This window comes from Aythya marila, assembly GCF_965140915.1.
Source record: "Aythya marila genome assembly, chromosome: 11".
Classification (NCBI taxonomy): Eukaryota; Metazoa; Chordata; class Aves; order Anseriformes; family Anatidae; genus Aythya; species Aythya marila.
The window spans coordinates 10,312,390-10,333,693 of record NC_139052.1 but is presented as its reverse complement, the minus strand read 5'-3'; the positions used below and the strand labels follow the sequence as shown (position 1 = coordinate 10,333,693).

General features: G+C 49.2%; 2 protein-coding genes across 11 annotated transcripts in view; one reads left to right on the top strand and one right to left on the bottom strand.

Moving 5' to 3' along the window:
- Nucleotides 1-20,883, bottom strand: part of MYO9A (myosin IXA) — a 193,809-nt gene extending 172,926 nt beyond the window's left edge. For 8 of the 10 annotated variants that reach the window (XM_082769067.1, XM_082769077.1, XM_082769073.1 and 5 more), the window contains exon 1: nt 14,067-14,154. The gene's annotated coding sequence lies outside the window, so the exon portion shown is untranslated. Of the gene's footprint in view, nt 1-11,720; nt 11,739-14,066; nt 14,155-20,865 lie in introns of those variants that run through there. The other 2 variants (XM_082769071.1, XM_082769072.1) reach the window with 2 other exon arrangements.
- On the top strand, nt 14,338-20,827 carry SENP8 (SUMO peptidase family member, NEDD8 specific). Its single transcript, XM_082768726.1, has 3 exons — nt 14,338-14,417; nt 14,716-14,874; nt 18,203-20,827. The coding sequence occupies exon 3, from the start codon at nt 18,246-18,248 to the stop codon at nt 18,882-18,884; it is 639 nt and encodes a 212-aa protein (XP_082624852.1). The 5' UTR covers nt 14,338-14,417; nt 14,716-14,874; nt 18,203-18,245; the 3' UTR covers nt 18,885-20,827.
- Nucleotides 20,884-21,304: the final 421 nt, after the last annotated feature.

Below are 21,304 nucleotides of genomic sequence, written 5' to 3'. Positions count from 1 at the left end.
TTGGTTGTCAGCTACCCTGAGCATCTCACAAATCCTTACACATTGCTATTAAATGCTCTCACCTAAATGAATACTTGAAAAACTGACTAGCAGCAGAACCACAGGTTAAGCCACAGGAATAATTCACATCTCCAGTCCTTCACTTGACTCTGCTCCCAGGAAAGCACATGCTTCAACCACTGCAGACTTTCAAATACCCCAAAGCTTATCCTGTATTCTGTACTAACAGTGTAAAAATAATGCAGTTTAAGACCTGCAATGCAGTGAAATCCCACTTGTTCAAACACTTCTCAACAGTTTTGCTGACAGATTAGAGGCACGTGGAAAAGAAACTTGGTGCTGTCGCTGCCAATCGCGTGTTGCTCTCTGCAGGAAACAAGCCTAAATAAAACCTGAAGCTTTGATGACTTCGCAGAAGAGTTGGATGTAAAATGCCCTGATTGTCCCAAAACATAGCACACAAACGGAGAAGGGAACGCACAGACCGACACAAACACCATCTGAAAAAAAGGATGAAAAAGTGCTTAAATATACCTGGAAGGCTGCTATAATACTTACAAAACTCCAGGGATTGCCCAACGTCAGATGCAGGGTAAGTAAGTGATAAAAAAAAAAACACACCCCTCCCAAGCAGCTCTGGCCTGTGGACTTTGTCACACAGAGGAAACAATTAAGATGTGGGCGAAGGAAAGAAATGTGTGTGCAATGTGGCAGCAGAAGAGAGACCAGAACAATCCCACCATTAAAATGTCGCTTTCAAAATAAAAACTGAGGGGGCTAATCTAATAGAGACAGGAAAAAAAGGTCTCACTACTAAGTAAGAATGGCACAGACCAGGTTTTGGAGCTCTGATACCACTTCACGATGCCAGTATTTAAAACCACATCTATCTGTTTTTGTCCTTTTCCCTTAGCACAAAAAAAAAAAGCGAAGATGAAGATTTTTCACTTTCATCCACACTTGTAAAACTCTCATCACAGGCACTAACCTCAGCTGGCAGAGCAGCTTCCCTCTAACCCTGTCTCAACCTAACAGAAAGTTGCTGCAAAAATAATTTATTTTTTCTCTATGACCACACCACTCTTTTCCTGCACCCTAATGCATTCTTACTGAATTCATTTTACATTTTTATCTGCACCTTTAAGGCTCTACCTTGTGTGTAACTTAAGATCCCTATCGAGAGGCTGGCTCCTATGCCAACTCAGGATGCCAATCTCCATTTCCAACCCATTAAGAAAAAGACAACAGCCACTTTCATGGTTTTCCAAGAGCCTTCCCTTGCGCGTTTGAGAGAAGCAGCCTCTAAGTATTTACACATCCTTCTCACTTTCTCTCCAGCATTTCCCTTCTTTGCGTGACACCTACAGAAAAGAAATCCCCCAGTTAGGGCTGTGCCCACACCTACCCGGAGCCTTTGCATGCTGTTACGCTGCCCTGTGGGTGTGATGAAGCTGTTCGCAGCAGGTACCAGCTTTTCTTCTCTAAGAGATGCTGGGTTGTAACTGGGGCACACAGGCTACGTAGTAAGTAAAAAACAGTCTACAAATACCATATAATACTGTAAAACATCAAAGAATCACTCAAAACATTAAGAGTACAGTTCAGTTAAAAAAATCTCTAAGAACTGAAGTAGGCCCCATAATGAGAAGGTGCTTGTATCAAGTAAGTAACTGGCAATATATTCCCCAAAAGCCCCATGCTTTCCACAAGGCAGCCCTAAATTCCAAAACAAACCTTCTTCCAAAATCTTTGCTGCACATCCTTCAAGCTGCAGACTGACATCCTCTCCTGGATCCAGGCCTGTCTTTTCCCTGCCAGTGACACCATCCCAAATTCCTCCAGGTGGAACTGCTCATGCTCCCGAGCCATCTTGCTCAGAATAAATAAGCTTATGAAAAAAAAAAAAAAAAAAGCCATTTTGAAGGCTTACAGCAATCTTGGTTTTAACTATAATGAGAGAGAGGAGGGCAGGATACTCAGCTGGCATCATAGCTCCAAGCAGAGCGCATCTCTACCTGTACCTTCAGGAAAAAGAAAAATTCCCTTCCTAGTAATGAAATTTTTTAGCTGACATACTAAGCCTGGAAATTGAGCTCAAACCCTAAATATGAACTCTACAAAAACAAGAAATAAAGAGGAAAACCAGCTCTGCTCTTCGATGGTATCACAGATCTGGGAGGGGTGGGCAAGACCCTCCAGACAAGCAGGTGCCTTGCTCAAAGCAGCAAGAAGAAACCCTTCTCGACCTGAATTACCCGACTTCACCATGAATTTCCCTGAGAGATGGGCGCATCCTGCAGTCTCCTGCACATGAAAGGTTCCAGGACAAGCAAAACAGCCTTCGCTCAAGGAAAGTCCTGGTTCAACTACGGTCTAAAAGCATGGGCTTCTGCTTTGATGCGCTGCCAGAAGTCGCCTCCAGCGAGGAAGCCTGGGATGAGTCACGGCACCGGCAGAAGGAACTTGACAATCTGGATGGAAAAGCATGAACAGAACTTTGCATTTTCTCCCCGCTTTTCCTCCCTGCTCCACCATATTCGTTCCTGCACAGTAATTCTGAGTAATTGCACGCTGCAGGATGGTCAAACCAGCCAAAGAAAAGCAAAAATACACCGCAGAAGTGGGGAGGGTGTGCCAATCGGTGCTTTTTTTTTTTTTTTTTTTCCTAAAAGGAGAAAAACTGAGACAAGGGTGTGTTAAAGGACTAAATGTCATCTGGTAAGAGTGCAACAGAAGGTTTTCTTTACTGGCTTGTATGAATTCCAGACAGCACAGGAGTTTATTACTTTCCACACCTGTGCAACTACGAGCCAAAAGCTCATACTGCTTCGGCATCACCTCTTTAAATACCATTTCCTCTAATCAGAGTTAGTTCACACATAAATCCAGGAAAAAAGCTTCTAAACCCTAAAGACAACCTCAAGAAAGACAAGCCAAGCCCCGGTATGCTCTCAAACTGGGGATAAAACATGCCCCAAATTGATCCATTTCACATTTACATAGATGTATGGTTTAGTCTTTTCTTTTTTTTTTTTCCTAAATTAAAATACAGCATCTTGAGTGCAGAAGACAATTCCTTCTTCACACAAGTCCACATTACTCATATGCTGGGGGCATGGCATTCCCTCGCTTCATTCAAACCACGGTCACGACCGGTTGCCGTTGGGAAGCCTATTAAAGGAAAAGCAGTGGTAACATCTTTTCAGTCTCAAAGCAATCTGGCAATTCAGTAACACAACTACTCATTCAACACGTTCTTTACTTACAAACCAAACCAAAATTGCAAAACATCATCTGCTGTAGCTGCTGGCAGGACTCCGCACCAGAGCAGTTGAAATCTCACTCCATGCTTCTTTATTGTTTTTATCTCTTCAGCCCAACTACTAATTTAAAGGAAGCTGTGCTGGATGCTCTAATTGACCCTGTTCTCTTCCTTCCCCAGTTTGTCTCTATAATTAGCCCTTTCCAGCTCAGCCTAGCAAACAGAACCAGCAACAAGACCTTTCGCAGCCACACCCTGCAGACCACAGCAACTGGCTCGTATTGTTTGCCCAAATCAACATCTCTCTGCATTAACTGCTTCAGGACAGAAACAAAATTGAAAAAGAAGAAAAAAAAAGACAGCAAGAGCAAACGCGTCTCCATCATTTTCAGGCACGGTGAAGTATACGAGGCAGCTAACCCAAGCGAAATTTTCACCTGCAACATTAATCTGATGGGGATACTTCAGAACAACATGAGCATAACTGATACAAATACACAATAGCCAGCACTGAATTCACGTACATACGACTTGCACTGCTGCATATTTTAACACGCAGAAAACTTAGAGAACAACTCAGCTACACGTCGAGTAAGGCACCAGAAGGACCCACACCTTATTTGCTTGAGAAATTAGACGGCACGTAGAGAATGAGGAAGGGACATGCAAAAGGAAAAAAAAAAAAGTCTTATTTTCCTACTTGCCTCTACAGTTGGCTATGATTCCTGCCAGGTGACCAAAGTTTTGTTTATTTTCAGGTACCTGGGCAGAAAAGCCAGTTTGGGCCCCAGTTGGCAGAGGCGCTGTGCCCCGGCAGATGCAGCACCAGCAAAACGCAGGGGGCTCGAGGAGAAGCCCAGAGCTCAGCACCCTCCATCACCCCGTGGTTCTTTCCATCTTCGTCTTTGCATCCGTGTAAGGATAACACTACAGCCTAACCAACAAATCTCAGCTAAATGAGAGGATTTTGAGCTTTGTTTCCCTCCAGCTCAGGTGGAAGCAGCCGGGAACCCCATGCTTGAGGAGAAGCGAAGTGTCGAGCTCACCTGCTTCTTCCCCAAGCATTGAGCAGCTCCTGGTACCTGCAGGAAGATCACAAAATTCCAAAATTAACAACTGCCCTGACGCCTGGGCTCAAATGGGGACGATACTGGGTGCAGTGAAGAGCTAACTTGCTGCTCAGTTTTCACGTTTGCCTTAGCAACTCCAATTTTTACTGTAATTCTGCAGACAGACTGCCCCACAAAGCTTTTAGCCTCACGGAGCTCAGAACCAGAAGCCTTTGCCTTTTGGAAGATGAACACACATTACCATGTACTTACTACCTAATCACAGCTGAGACTGAAGTTCTCGTCTTCAAATTCATCTGCAGCACTTAGCTAAATATTATTCCAGCCTTTCAGAGCTATAGCTCCCTAAAGCACACAAATATGCATGCTTCCGTAATTGCCACACAGTCCTCTCTTACTCCAAAATGAGGTTTTTAGCTCTGAAACATGAAGATTACATGCAGCGAAATCCTAAAGGACTGCCAGTGGAAAATGCCCCATGCTGCCCAGACTCTGGCTTGCCCCGCGCCACAAAAAAACTTTTTAATTATAAGTCACAGTTCAATGTTCACATAGGGTAAGAGTCGTAACCCATCTAGTTTTCCCTCAGATCAAACACGACATGCTTTTAAGTAAGGATTACTCCCATCTCAAGTGGGAATTTTCTCACCTTTGTCTCTCTCCTGCTTCAGAAGTCCCTGTGGTTTTAAATTTATAATCTAGATCCACAAAGCTTCCAATCTCATATCTTACCCTAAAATGGCCCAGTACAGCCTAGACTACAAATGAATTCAGGAGATAAATGGGGATGGAAGGAGAAGGAAAAGAAAACTCTTCCTTAGCTGAAAGCGTCTGCTCAGCCCCATCTTAAAATCAGCTCCGACAACCCTGCGCAGCCAAAAATAACTTTTTACAATGGAAATGTTTGTGCAACTTAACTGAAATAGTCACTTTCCTTGCTCATCCTGCAGAGTTCAACAGACACTTCAAGTCTCCAGACCTTAAAAAGCTCAAGGACTCTTAGAAAAGGTCACATCAAGAGGCAGGAGAGCATATCACAAGCAGGAATTTTGACATGCAGAAAGTTAAATGGTAGCTGACAGGAGTCTCACTAATAACAGCAGGATCTAAACCTGTAATGATCCTTCACCTAAGGAAAATTGTTCAAGTTTTTTGAATACTTGTCCCCTCCACCCCCTTAACAGCATACCTGAAACAAAAGTATGTAGATTAATGCTCCCAGAAAACCTAAACACAAGAAGAGAAAGTCATTCCAGACCAAAGTCCTCCAAAATCTCGCTTTCAGTCCATGCTCAAGTAGAGTTAACTTACAAAGCATGTGGCACACAGAAAAACTGCACCCAAAACACTTGCAATCCACGTCTACAGGTTGGCGTTTAATTTCAAAAAGGTGCTTTTTTGTTTGTTTGTTTGTTTTTTGCTTGAAAGATGATATTCTTTCAAGGATTTCACTTTTCCTAAAAAAACACAGTGCAAGAGACAAGAGTGCAATCTTCATACCAAGTCTCAGACACCGAGCTACTTCTAAATTGAGGTTTAAATGAGCTTTCTGTGTAATTGAAAAGCGTCCATATTCAGCACCAGAGAGCTCACACCGGGGCCATTCTTCAAACAACAACAATTGCATAAAACTCTTCAGTCAGCTTTAATCCTCAAGTTTCACAGGCTCCTGAACAAACCAAAAATGAAAGCAGCGTGAGGGCTTGCATGAAAATAGGACAGCAGGACTGATGAGAGGTAAACCAGAGGAGGAAACCTTAAAATATATAAAAACTCAAAAGCCAAGTGGCCCTGCAACACTACAGGTGATGCTCAGATCTTCTTTCAGGAAGAAAAAAAATACAAGAAAAATATAGGAATATGTCTTTCCCTGTTCTAGTTTTCAGATCATCTTTCTTTCCAGCAAAGACTTTTAGGTGTGATGATGAATTCTCAATACCCCAAACCAGGCATGTTATTCGGTGCTCAGCTTCTTCTGTATTTCATTATTCTTCCCCCATTCACTGGAGGTGCTTTATTTATTTTCCCCTGTGTTTATTGTATTGTTTATCACAGCTGAATAGCAGCAGCACTGGAAAAGCATTTAAATCAAATAAATGGAGGGAGAGGGATAGGAACAGAACATATAGTAAAACTGAACTCAGAAACAATACTTTTGGAAGCAGGCTCGCCGTTCCTGTTCTGTAATTAAAAAGGGATTTGAGCATGAAACAATGCACATGAATCCACGACACTTCTACAGAGTGGTAGGGGCAAGTGATGGGCAATTGCTGGTAAGTAATCCCTCTTGGTAATTTACTGCTTAGAGGTATGATTTCAGTCCTGCAGGAAGAAATATTACAGCTCAAGGTTAATAAATTCCTTAATCAAATCTCTGCATAGAACAGTGAGATCACAGAGATGTACTAGGAGAAGCATAACTACGGCATCAGCCTTGAAATGGATCCTGTGCTTTGACAAGTCATGATGAATTTGACAATCACCTATTTAGAGGAGAACAAGACAAGGGTATGCAGTCAGCAGGAAAAGCAATTTTTTGTTTAGAAAATCATACCTGCAGACTCCTTGGTTGCTTTTGGGTAGTTAATTCCGTTCATGATTTAGTGAGACTCTTAAGATTCCTCACTGGCGTTACATTCCTAAACAGCAACGACCTCACACACAGCTTCCCACCTTCTTCAGCTGGCAAGGAAAGCCCACGTTCCCCCTCAAAAACGACAAACCTCCCTCACTTCTACCTATTTGAACCACCTCTGGGTCTGTCTGCAGCAATGTCCCGAATCCAGCTGCAACCATCAGAAACCCCCCACAGCACAAACCTCTCCTCAGGGATTTATCTGCCGCAAGCAAATCTACCCCAGCCTCTGCCCTGCATTGTCTCCTGACCCCCGTGCTTACCTTCCAGGCACGGTGAAGTGTCTCAGGATAAGATTATCTGAGGCAATGACCACGGCGAACAGTCTGCTCTCCTGACGTGAAGCCCAAACGCCTGCCCGCACGGATTACCTCTCAAACAGTCTTCCCATGGAACGTGGGAGGATAAGCACGTCACACGTGCCCTTTTTGCTCACTGAGATGTCTCACCTTGCTCTACAAGTGAGATGGCCCAAACCCAAAACAAGCTGCCTGTCTGCTGCATCCTCCTCCGAATTCCTGCACACCCTGGCCCTCTCAGCTGGCAGTATCTTTACTCTCTGATGAAAAGAAACGGAAGAAACAATGATCCTGCTTTTAGATGACACCCGCCAAAATCCCTCTTCAAACAGGAGTTGTTCAGCTGTCCTTGCCACCGACAGCAGCAACAAAACCCATGAAATTATCCACTGCTTGCTGAATGATTGGCAAATGGAGGCTGAACGCAGCCCGAAGGTGCGGGGAGCGGCCTCCTACACAGCTCTCCGGCACTTGGTTTGTCAAAGAAACCCCCAGAAGGATTATTTACAAACACAACCCCGCTCTTCCAACAGCACTAATTCCGAAACCCTAAAAAGTTGCTTAACGTCGTTTCAATCAAGTGCTAAATTTCTAATGATTTATTGCCTTCAATTTTTTTTAATTTTTTTTTTTTTGCACCTAATGGGACCACATTCCTCCACAATTAAATCATTGCCTAATTCCTTCCAGGAGAGGTTGTCCTACACACCCAACAAGCACAAACCAACGTAACAGTTCTTTACCTCAGACAAGCCTTACAAAAGTGAAAACGTCAATGTTTTTAAGAACTGTACTTCAGTCTATGTACTTATGTAACGGAAGAAAAAACAGTAGGCTTACGGAAGTCTTCTAAAGTAAATATTTTAACTGTTTTAAGTTCATCACTCTAAACAAAACCAACATGAAGATGTGGAACACAATAAAAGAATGCTTGGCTGTCTATCAAAAACATTCATAATGTGCATTGTTGGTCTTTTTTTTTATTTCTTTTTCCTTAAGAGTTTGGGTTTTTCAAAGATATCTGCATGGATTAGACGCTCCGCTCCCATTAACGCTCAGCCACCACTGGACAACACAGCATATCTGGGATCGTGTACCTTCTGAAAGGTCATTCTTTACAAGTAATACAGTCTTGAGAATTTTTATTAAAAACAGTGTAGAGGCTGTCAGATGATCAGCATTTGATGGATATAAGCAGGGACTCTAAACACGCATCCAGAGAGGGAACAGACTCAAGGTCACGTTGCGGTACACCAGATGTGATTCAAGGTGAGACAGCGGCAGAGAAGATTCACACCCGACAGAGAAACCCATAGTTGTTTTTTTCCTGAACATTAATAAAGGCAATAATCAAAGTAGCTGTAACAGGAGAAAAAAAATCATAAATCATAAAAATAATAAAACATTCCTTGCATGTTTAGTTAGGACCTAACTACTTTAGTTTCACGTAGCAGAAATATCTAACAGCAGCCCATTGCACACCAAACGCAGTACCTACGTGCATTACGCTGGTTATTTTTATAACACATTTGTCTTCTGCTGCTGCACGCAGGATCCAAGGGGGCAGCCCACTGGCCTGTTCCCCACCAGCCCTAAAAAGCACCGGTATCAACGCCAGCAGGGGCTGGAAGGGCCTGATACACACAATTGAGAGTGGGTTTCATGGCCGCAGCCAAGCTGGAACACTCAATCCGTCTGGCTGCCTGACAAGAGCGGGATCAGTTGGTGCCTCACCAGTTCACATCACTCCCACCTGCCTTCTGCTCTGTGGCAGCATCGTGTGCCGAGTCGGTGCATGTCCCAGGGCGAAGAAAACGAGCTTCAGCCCTCTTCCCCACGCAGCAGGTTTGTGTCACGGTCAGGAACATCGGGGACCTCACTGTTAAAACACTACACACGTGTAGTTGTTTCGGTGCTGTGCTGAGGCCCTGCTTACAAACCAAAGTCAGAGCGAGGAAATCGAGCAGCCTGCAGCAGTCGGCAGCCCAGCGAGCTGCGGTGTCATGGGACTGACAGAGTATCCCTCGAATCGCGGGGCTCTCAGCCCATTTCGTTTCAAAGGCTTAACCCAGCTCCCAGTCACAAGGGCAACAGGAAAACCAGAAAACGCAAATGCAGAAGTCACAGCTAATCCTCTCCTAACCGCACAGAAGCGGCACGCGAGCCATCAGCATCATCACACATAACACACGGCCCCATCCTGCACCAAAGCCCACCGTGCTGCACGGATGCCCAGTGGGGCTCAAAAGCAACAACGAGAACACTCAATTTAATGGCAAGTAGCGAGCAATGACAGTTCTTGAAGGAGCAGCTATGTATTGTTTATTTGTGTTGTTTCACCTAGAAAAACGGAGCACGACCACCTGGAGCACGACCGTTTCACCCCCAAAGAGCTCAGCACCGTCAGCGGGCAGCGCTGTCGGCCTGCCAGCTTCAGGCTGCTGAGTGAGGAGGTATCAGCAAACTGATCCGGCTGAGAGCTCTCTCCTTTCCCCTGCCACGATTATCTTCAGCCAGCTCAGATCCTCTTTGGGCAGGAGCCTACGGCTCCATCAGCTTAACAGCAACACAGAAACGCCGTGCAAGGTGGCAGCACGTCATGCCAGCGGGCACTGAGCGAGGGACGCGCCCTGCAGAGCTCCATGAAGAAGGGATCAGGGATAACCCTGCTCTCCCCCGACACTTTTCATCCAGCATTTGGATGCCCGAACTTCTCCCTGCCCTTCTTTTATTGCAACCTGCAAGCCACAGGGCAAGGAGGACCAATGTTAGCCAGCTATAGCCATGGGCAGGATTTTGGACTAAGTGACCTGCTCGGGTTGCTTCTGATCCCGATGATCCCAATGTCCTGTGAAGGCAGGAATGCAAGGGGGTGCGGGGAAAGTGATGAGGCAGCTCATCGGCACCCCACTCGCTGCAAAGCAGCTTTTGTTCCATCGGAAGGAAAGCAGTTTCACTGTAAAGGAAAAAAAGCTACAAGCAACAATACACAATTGCGCAGCATTAAAGTTTGTGGTTTAAAAAAAAAACACAACAAAAAGCATTTGTGGCAAAGACGGACAGGTCTCACCTTGCCTACAAAACTTTTCCGTGGGTACCTGCTTGCTGCACAGTTCCTCCCCACAGAAAAAAATTGCTAGTCACAGAGCCCCAACTCTTGCTAATATTCTAGGACAGATACACGAATCACTTCAGTTCTAAAAATCACCCTGCAATATGCCTCCCTTTTTGAATTTTGACATTTTCTGAGGATGCATGGCTTGTGTTTGCTTAAGATACAGAGGTAAAGCATTTTGTGCAGTCACACCAGCGAGAAGTGCATCACTGTGGTGCTCAACCTGCTGACCAGGACAGCAAGATAATACCAAGTCCTCCCCAGAAAACAAAGACAATTGCATTTCCTTTTTTTCCCCCCTTCATCCTTGACAAGCATTTCACCTGTGTAGCTTACTTAGGCTAAATCCCAGGCACCTGCGCATCCACACCTACCCGAAGCATACAGAAAAATTTGGCCTGTGTAAAAATAAACACAGAAAACTGACCATAAAATTGACCTCGATCAGGAGACAGTCGTGACGCTCTACGCACATCCCATCAGCAGCACTTGACTCTCACAGCTCCCTGCAAGCGATAATCCCAGCCGCCCAACCTGAAAACACGGCGCAGCATTTTAACCACCACCACGTAGCAGGAAGTCCCAACAATTAACAAGCTGCGCCTCGGAGCAAGGAGCTCTCCAGACACAACCAAAAATCTCTTATTATCCTGCTCTTGTCTAAAGGAATGCTAGAGAAAGTCTTGAATTTGCAAACTTGAGCCGCCAGCCTTTAAATATTTATGCTCATGTTTACTTTTAGAAAAGAGAGAAATCCCATTCACTTAAGAGGAAGTTAAGCAAATGTAGGCACACAGTACCGAAGCCTGAGAAAATAAGGCACTCTTTTTAACCTCAGCAAAAAACAAAAACAAAAACCCAACAAAAACTCGTCTTCTGAAGCCGGAACCTGCACCCATCCCATCCTGGGGAGCCGGCCTGCAGAACGCAGCCAAACGTCTCATAAACGACCCGACGAGCGTGTTTTGAGCCTCACAGTCACACAGCAGCAAAACAATTCATCTAAGGAACGGTCAGGTTTCTTCCTGCAGACAGCAGCTCTTCTGAAGCACTTGGTTTGTGTTACTACTTCTCAAGTATTTCACATGCCAGCGGAACCGCGATTCCATTTTATTTAGGAAAGAACTGGAAGCGGGAATTTCTACAAATCAAATTAAACCAGCTAGGACGCTTCAGCAGAAATAGCTCAACAGCATCGTTCCCCCCGATAAATGTACTTTTAAAGGAATTATACTCAACAGCTCCACGGTTTGAACGAGAACCAGAATTTGGCAGAAAATGGCCTTCTAATCAGAGACACGCTGCTTGCTGTGCTCACTAAGAAAAAACAACTCCAAACCTGACAAACGCCTTGAGAAACACTCACATCGCTTCTGCTCGCGGTTTCACTAAACACTGGCAGCTCGAGACCACGAAAACTTCAGGATTATGGGGCAGGCTTGGTCCCAGACCTCATTCTTCCTCGCTGGCTTTGCATGTGGAGCTGCGGAACCAGCGCGGGGAGCGGCACCGTCCCTGTGCTCCCAGTACTCCCCCTGTTGACTCGTGGCCGACGCGAAGGAGCGATGGATCCATCCCCACTGGGAGTCCCGAGGTGCCAGAGCTGGAAACCATCCTTAGGGAAATCAAGTGGCGGACTGGCAATTAGGATTTCTGGTACAGCTCTGCCTCGAAATGGGCTAAATTACGGCCGTACAGGTAACCTCAGGTTTCGTGTTTCCCGGGCGCCTGACCTCGCATGCTTAACATTCTCAGAGGTTTTCTTGCAAACCTGATGAACGCTCACTAAGACGGACATGGTAAGAAATAATTCAGGCACATGACATTTAGATGTTTGGCCCAATATTAAAAATGGAATCAAAGGTTCCCAAAGATTTGGGTAGAGTGCTACTAGGTAGCACATGTAAGCACCAGTGTTTTTAAAAGATACTGCAACAGCAGACGTCACATCAGCCACTTGATACCTTTAAAGCTTACAATGCAGATCCCCACAAAAAGAAAAAAAAAAAAAAAAGGCAAAATTGAATTTTACAAATCATAACTGGAGCTGTGGATGCGTAGAAGAAATAAATTTGAGGCACGCACACGCTGCAAAGCTGAATCTACATTTTCATACTCCTTAAGAAATAAGAAAATCAAGCGATCCAAATGAAGCAGCAGCTTGGTTCCCTTCAGATTCATCACAGTTGCCACCGACTGACCATGGGATTTTAATCTGTAACGTCATCCCCGATTGTACACTGCTAGTATCGAGTCGCACCATCGTTGATAGACCGGGAAACAAGAGCTTATCACTCGCCAGTCACGCTGCTCAATTATCTCCCCTGCTCCAAGCAGCCTGGACCGAGAGCTTTCAAAACAGCCTTGAGGATGGAAAAATGGGGCCAGGAGGGAGAGCTGCCACAAGCAGAGCAAGGCGGTCAGCCCGCAGGTCTTCTAGGGCAGGACGCACAGGGAAACACCCCAGAGCCCAGCACGAGCATCCCAGTGCAGAACAGCCCTCGATAAGGGAGAACAGGGCAATTTCTCACTTAATTTAAATTTAAACAACTGGATAAGCCGCCACGATTGACATTTACTCAAAAACGTCAGGGCAAGCGTGATTATCACGCGGCCCCGGAGCAAGTGACCGAGGAGGAGATGCCGCCCAGCGATAACGCCCGTCTCTGTGACCCCGCAGGCAGCCCGGCACGGCGGTGCTCCGGCCTCGTCCCTCGCTCCCGTCATCCCCACTGCCGCCACGCACGGGAAGGCGACACTCACGCCTCGCCTCCGAGCGCTCCTCGGGGAGGAGAAGCCACAAAGCCAGCCAGAAAGCCATGTCCCCAGCTGGGAACCTCTTCACGGTGACGGGACCATGGGTTAAGGCACGATGGGTTTAGCGCAACGCCACGCTGGGGATCTCTCCCCGCAACGGAGCTCTCCTCGCCACCACGCCGAATTCTCCTGAAATCGCTCCCTTTTGGGTGCAGCGGGCGACGAGGGCTGCAGCAGGGGCTGGGCGAGCTCCGAGCAATGCCCAGCCCGGCTGCGGGGCACGGAGCGAGGCAGGAGGAGGCTGCGAGGCTCTCTGCGGGGCGAAGCCCGCAACAAAAGGCACCCCCGGCTCCCCGCCTCGTCGCGAGGGGGGTCATTCCTGCCGGGAGCGAAAAAGGGGACGATTCGCACGGATTTAGGAAAATTCCAGAAAGCAACAGTGCCCGCACCTCCCCGGGAAGGGGCTGGAAGGGGCTGGGGGGGGGTGCGGGGGCACCGGGATGGCGGGGGGGGGCTGGACATGGGGGGGACCGGAGGGTGCTGAGGGGACCGGAGGGGTCCCGGGGGAAGCGGAGGGGACCCGGGGGGGGCACCGGGGAGATGCCGGGGGTGACAGGGGGGACCGGGGGATGCCGAGGGAGGACCGGGGGGTGACGAAGGGAGACCGGGGGATGACGAGAGGTGCCGGGGGGCTACCGGAGGACACCGGGGGGGGCACCGAGGGACCGATTCTCCGCGGGGCTCTCCGCGGGGCGCTCCCCGGGACACGCCGCCCGGCCCCGCAGCCGCTCTCCCGGCGCTGTCAGCCCCCTCCCCGGCGCCCTCCCGCTCCCTCCCCGCCGGTACCTCCGCGGGCGGAACAAAGGCGCTGGGTGCAGCCCCCCCCCACCCCGGTTCTCCTCCCCACCCCACGGCCCCCGCCGCTCACCTGGGGGGTGCCGGGCGCGGCGCATCCCGGCCGCCGCCGCCGCCGCCGAGGGGCCTCGCGCCGCGGGCTGGGGGGGGGGGGGCGGCGGGGAGGGAGGGGCGGGGGGGGGCGGCTCGCGCGCTGCCCGCCCGCCTGCCCGCGCGCCGCCGGGTGGGGACGGGAGGGGAGGGGGGGAGGTGCCGGGGGAGGGACACGCCCACTGTGTCTAAGCCACGCCCGTTCTCTCTAAGCCACGCCCATTGTGTCTAAGCCGCGCCCACACGGTGCGGTCCCGCCCCCCGGCCGCTTTGCGACGCGCCGCTCGCTCGCTTTACGGCAGCGCCTGGCAACCGGCCGGCGCCGAGGAGGCAGGTGAGGGAGCGGCCCCGCGGTTTTGGGGTGAAACGTGAGGAAAAAGGGGTTTTGGGGGCAGGGCTGATAGGGAAGGGCAGAGGGGTGTCTGCGTTGTGCCGGGAGGGGGTTTGCTCGCTGGGGAGGCTGAGGGAGGAGCGGGGGGGGCGGCCCCGCAGCTCGCAGCCCACCCGGGCCCTCCTCGGCCCTCAGGAGCCGGCCGCGGGCAGCCTGAGGCGGTGCCCGGGGCGCCCCACAACAACAACAACAACAACAACAATAACAATAACAATAACACCGCTGCGCCTTCTTTTGCCAGCTGCTCCGAAACCCAGGCTCTGCCCCGCACCAGAAGCCCCAGCCGGGCACGGAGCAAGCTGGGGCCGGCAGCCACGGACCCCTCGCCCTGCCGCGGAGACCCGAAGATGCGAGGACGGCGGCCGCCTGCGGGACCCGTGTAAGAGCGCGGCCGTGTCAGGTCGGTAACCCTGAGGGGGTCCCGGAGCGGGTGGGCTTGCTCGTGGGGCTGGGTGGTGGTTGGAGCGATCCTTTATCCTTCTCCCTGCTGCTCTTGTCAAAATCAGGTAAGCCAACACTGCGCTGAGGAGCCAGGGATCATGGCTTTCACAAATCCCAGCTGCTGACACGCAAATAAAGTGAAGGAGCCAGACTCCTGCTTGTAAGCCAGAACAACCGTTCCAGGCCTGCATCAGTGTTTATTCCTATTTTCATGAAAACCTTGGAACAGAGCGTGCTGGAGCCTTCAAGGAGGCAAATCCTGGCTGGGTTCAAGCAGAGCCACTTGGAGCCCAAAGCCCCTTAATGCTGCATGCATTGGGATCTGTGTCCCAGCCCCTCTGTGAGTGTGCCTTTAGCATCAGTGGGAGCTCTCTGACAGCAGATGCCTTCTGTGACACGGTGCTTTCGGTCCTTGCTGCTGGCCTTGAGCAGCTCTGAAGGGCGCGTGGGGCTGTGGAGGGTTTTCCTGTGAGGCACCCAGCACAACTCACGAGCAGCTTCACAAATGCCAGATGGCGGTGAAATTACAAGTAGTATCTCGTGGTGGTAAGGCACTTGCTATAACCATTCTCCCTTCCTGACTGTAGGAGGAGGCCACATGTCCCTCTTTTTTATCTTTGACAAAAAATAAATAAAGCTGTGTTGCTGCAGAGTGGAAAATTAACAGAACACAGGATGCTCGCATCTGTCCATTGCCTGTAATCACATTTCGACTTGCCTGGAAAGCTACTGGGTGTATTTTGTACATCGCTGGGAGATGATGACGCAGAAAAAAAATGTGGTAAAGGAGAATTTGGGGCTCTGTATGGGTATGTGTAAAGTTATGTGAGTAGTGACCCTCTGACCCCCTTAAACTGGTCATTAAACATTGTGTGATGTATAGCGCAAGAAACATGGTTATAATTAGGCATGGTACTGTGTTCCTGGGACTTGGTTTGGATTTCTTGTGTTGTTTTTATACCACAGGCTGTTGCAAAGGATTTGCTCCATAAACTTGGAAATGGTTTGAGTTCGTTAACATAGGAAGCGCGTCCAAATACCATTGTGCTTGGCTCAGTGTAAATAACAATGACTGCTCCCCTTCCTTTTTAGTGACTCCTGCAGCTTGGCATGTGCCAGGTCTATCGGTGATGCACAAATAGTTATTAGCTCTTCAAGACATTCTACCTCGGCCCTTCCTTCCGCCGTATGACACATGCAGCGTGTTTCAGCCATTCTGGTACTCGTGAGTCACGTGCGCTGCGGCCCTGCCAAGACTTATTAGATCTAAATCTTTCTGAGATTATGCATACCTGGACAGGAAGGGCTTTTTCATGATTCATGTTGCAGTGAGAAGCACAAATCGTCTTCCTGAGGTGTAAACAACAACACGTGATTTCTTTCCCCTATCATAACAGATAATTAGTGTCTTCTTCACAGTGAATCATACCGAAGCAATCTTATCGTTATTAGTTTGCACACAGCGCTTCGAGAAACCCCAAGATGTTTTCGTGCCGCATTTGGCACAGATGAGGAGAGGGTGAGGCAACAGCACTGCTGCCGCCCCGAGCTGCTTTGCTCCCAGACAGCCAAAGAGATGCCTCGGGGCTGATGCTGCATTGCAGCAGAGGAGCAGCCCAGGCAGAGGATGGGGGAGTGGAAGGAAAAGAGGGCTGCTGCAGCGGGGTGAAAGCAGCCGTTTGTGTTTGGAAGATCCCATGGCTCAACCCCAGCCTGGTCCCAGACCATTGCCTGCTGAGCAGCACCTCCTAGTGTGCTGCCCAACCTCCTTCTGGAAATGCTTTAATCCTCTCAGCCAGGAAGGCAGCAGCTTCTGAGAAGGAGCTGTATGTAAGCTAGAGGTGGCCCTGTCGCTGGGCTGAGCGGTAGGAACCAGGAAAGAACAGAATTAGGGGGTGCACAAATAAAGCAGAAAAGAGGCTGATGTCTTGCCTGGCAAACCCAGGCGAGTCCCCTGAAGATGTCCTCAAACGTGGGTGGGGACACCAAGGTGCTAGCATCTGCTTGCATTACCAGATGGCTCCTAAGGATAAGCAGCCACTGCTTGTGGTAAGCAGGCACAGATTAAGAGGACACAGTGTAGTCTGGACAAACAAGGAGGAAAAGATGGGACAGAGCAGGTCAGGGTGAGGACCCACTTCTGTCTGGAAGGATGTGAGCGCTCGGTGTGCCCGGACTGATATGGGAGGGTCGTGAGCAGCCAGGTGGCCACATTCGCCTGCGATAGCCAACAGCAAAGACAAATCAAAAGGGCTTCAAAAACAAGATGAGTGACTCAGCCTGTGTCCGTGCTGAATTTCAAAACAGTTTGGAGCTGGGAGAGCTTGAGGCATCTGGTCCGTGTGGCCGGTTGCAGTGCCGTTCACCAGGTTTCTCTGCTACCAGAGATGGGATGGTCTGACGCAGTACTGACACTCTTCCCTTCTCAAGATCACCTTCATAGCCGTGCTAATACACCTGCTGCAAGATAACCTCCTGAACCCAAATTCAGGAAGCTTAAAATAATCAGTATAACATCTTTTATGAGCAAAATGTTGGTGAGTTAAAACCCAAGCTGAAAGACAGAGATGCTTGGTGGATTTGACAGCTTCGCTAGTACAAGAATTACTGAAATCTTTAGCAGGTATCTAGAGAATTGTCCTAAAAATTCCCACGGCAGGGAGCTGGTTTGTTTGTGATCTTGTTGTGCTTGGCTTCTCCTTACCGCAGCCGTGCCTCTTGTGCTGGCGGACCAGCAGGTTTTCCTGGAACAGGTCACGCGTCTGGCACGGAGCTGCGGCACTGTCTGCTGGGCAAAGGGGGATGTATGCTATCAGGCAGGCTTAAAAAGACTTTTTCTAATGAATACCAGTGGTGCAAAGCGTTACAGTGGTTGTCACCATGCAGGTAAAACACTGCAATGCTGACTGATTTCTCCTAGGTGAAGATTTTTGTGTTTTTTCTATGCAAAGCACGGAGCTGAAGGAATGCTGGCAGTTTCTGAGCAGGAACTGCTTTGAAACCACTCACAGCATAAATGAAGATTGTAACCATGAGATTTTTATCTCATCAGAGACACAGACTGCTCCTAGAGCAGCACGAGCAGCCAGCTCAGCCTGTCGCATGCTGCAGACAAGGAGCCCATCCTCAGCCTTGCCCTCTGGCAGGTGTTGCCAGTGCTGCTCCTTCAGCCTGGGAGACTTGGTTTTCTGCTAGCTGAGAAGGAACACAAGATAGCTGTGGCTCTGTGTCTTGTCAAAGGTGTGGTCTAATTGCCTAATTTCTCTCCTACCCTTTTTGTGTTGCAGCTTCTGAAGTTTCCTGGAGCGCAGCGGCCCCTACCCGCGCAGGATGGACCCTGTTGTTCTCAGCTACATGGACAGCTTGCTGCGGCAGTCAGACCTTGCCTTGCTGGAGCCCCCGAACTGGCTTAACGATCACATCATTGGCTTTGCCTTCGAGTACTTTGCCAGCGACCAGTTCCAAGAATTTAGCGATCAGGTTTGCTTTATCAGCCCCGAAGTGGCTCAGTTCATCAAATGTGCCCTTAGCCAGGAAGAAATAGCCATATTCCTTCAACCGCTAGACCTTCTCCACAAGAAGCTGGTGTTCTTGCCCATCAATGACAACTCCAACCAGGCTGCTGGGGGCACGCACTGGAGCCTACTGGTTTACTTCAGGGACAAAAAGTGCTTCGCCCACTATGATTCCCACAGTAAGTGCAACTCCGTCCACGCCAAGCAGGTGGCGGGGAAGCTGGAGGCCTTTTTGGGCAAAAAAGTGGGCAAAGTGACCTTCGTGGAGGAGAAGGCACCAGCCCAGCAGAACAGCTATGACTGTGGGATGTATGTGATCTGTAACGCCGAGGCTCTGTGCCAGGGATACTTCAGGGGCCACCAGGAGTCTTTGCTGCAGCTCCTCACCCCCTCTTACATCACGCAGAAAAGAGCAGACTGGAAAGCCCTCATCACCAAGCTCGCCCAGAAGTGATGCTCGTCCCCACCACCGCCTCTCCTGTCTGCCATCACCACCCCCAGTGCCTGAGGGAGGTGCCCAGGCGCAGGATTTTCCCCAAAGAAGAATGTAACCCCTCCAGCACTGCCACAACCCGCAGTGCCCTCCTCCCAAAGCCTTAGTCTCCTCTGGAAATCGCTGGCCTTTGAACTTCCCACCAGTAAAGCCCCTTTGCTTTCAAAGGAATCCTCCTATCAGTGCCGATTTATTTATTTTATTTATTTTACACTAATTGCTGTGGCAAAATGAGGTGCTAAAGATAGTTCTCCACCTCTGCCCAGCAGGCAACACGCCCTCGTTAGGTGGCTTTAATTAGCTGTGGGCATTGCTCTACTGGCCAGGTTTAGCAATCCCCTTTAAAACCAAGCCCCAAACACTTCATTATGGACTTTCCTAATTTGTGCCTACAGCTCAGTGTGTTTGAGAAGCCTGGATTTAGCAGCAAGGCTGCAGAATGCATGACGCTGAGATGACTGTGTCAAGTGATGAGACTCAAAAGAGAATGCTGTGATTATTGAAAGATTGGGGCAGGAAAAAAAAAAAGCTGTCTTCTTCAGATAGGTGCTCCTAGGCTGTGTGAAGATTGCTTTTTTTTTTTTCCTTCCCCTTTTTTCCCCCCCCCTTCCCCACCTCTGTCTGCTCTGATTACAAATTAAAGCCTGACTCTGAGCTGCTGGAAGATTAATAGGAAGCTGAGAAAACAAATCCTAGAAAAGGAAACTTAATTGAGATGGAAAGTGACACTCAGGCTTTGAAGTTTCTTTTCTCATTACAATTTTAGGTCATCTCTGTTTGGTGGGGAGGGCTCTGCAGTGCTCCCCAACTCTTGTTATCATTTGCTGTGCTTTCTCTAGCACAAAACCAGTTCTTGCATTACTCCAGATAAAAAAAAAAAAGAAGAAAAAAAAAAACATACCAGGGAGAACAAAGGGGCAGAATTTGAGGTATAAAAGCCAAAGATAAGCGCGGTCTCCTTGAAGCTCGAGATTCAGTCCTTAATATACTTCTCTCACGATCGGCCTACACGAAACACACTTTTCCTCCAGTGCTGGACTCCACATGGGATCTAAGAGCAGATCCTATTATTAAGAGACAGGACTGGCAGTGGGAAAGCAAACAAGATGGCGTTGCAGGATAAGGAATAATCTATGACCTCCTGAGAAACGAGGAGCCAGTTGTTCGGGTGGTGTCTGGCAGAGCAACCACACCCCTGGTGCCAACTGGACCAGGGAAATCCAGGACAAAAATAACCCGCGGAAGAGGCGAGGGATTGTTTTTGACCTGCAACTCCTCACCCAGCTCATTTGCAGCCCAGTCCCACAAGTGCTGGTACCAGCACAGAGTAGGATGGGGCAGAAACATCAATTTCCCTTGTTTTGAAGAAAAAGGTAAGTAGATACAGCCCCACAGGCTCCTCCAGAACCCAAACAAACCATCACAGACAGCAATGGGGCGAAACGAGGCTCCGAGCCACTACTGACAGCAAGCAGCCAGCAGCACAGGGCTCTCCTCCCAGCACCAGCCCTCCCTGGAAGAGCACCTCCACCACTCAGACAGATCCAAAACCACAGAAGTTGCCCCAAAGGGCATCGAGTTGCTTGCCAAGGGGATTTCTTTCTGAGCATGGGGCCCGTGTTGCTGAGACAGAGCTATACCACTGCCGCCAAGGCTGAGCCTGCCATTACCCAGGTGTAACACCTCCACGCCCCACCGCCTGCCCTGCAGCACCGAGTACAATCACCGCTCAGAGACTGCAGGGGAGCTGCTCATCGAATGCAAACGAACACTTCTGTCTGTGCTGTGACAACATCACCTCCCTCATCTTCCTCCCTGCCCAACCAAGAGGAGGGAGTGAAGGAAGAAAACGCCTCCAGGGTCCCACTTCTTCCCGGGGGAACCACAAATAAAATTTAATTGAAGCCCTACGCTTGTTGTCCCTTCTTTTGAGAGTACTTACAGCCAGCACCCAGCAGAGCGGTGGCTCCGGCTGTCCCGCAGCACCATGGCATCGCGTCTGCGGTGGCTGTGACTTGGTGGCAGAGTCCTCCTCCGTGCGGGCACTGCTCCTGGGGCTGGTAAAATGGGGGCGATTTGTGGAGCTGGTGAGTGCAGGAACTCCACCAGCACCTGTGTGGGCTGATTCAATCGCTCACAATGGACATCCACCTGCCCGAGCCTCTGTCCCACGCCAGGAGGCTGCTGGAGACGGTTGGTGCACCCTGAGCTTCTACGTGGTGTTTCTTTACACAAAGAAAAGTAAATACACTCAACCAGGCGTCACCGAGCTCAGGAGAACAAACAGGAGCAGACAAACACCCTCCAGAAAAGAAAGCAACCAGCTTCCAGCAGAAAGGAGCTCCCAAATCACACCAGGGTCCCCAAAAAAATCAGAAGAA

What these genes read in the sequence shown, in the direction of transcription:
- SENP8 (XM_082768726.1), top strand. Translation starts at nt 18,246, where the DNA reads ATGGACCCTGTTGTTCTCAGCTACATGGACAGCTTGCTGCGGCAGTCA.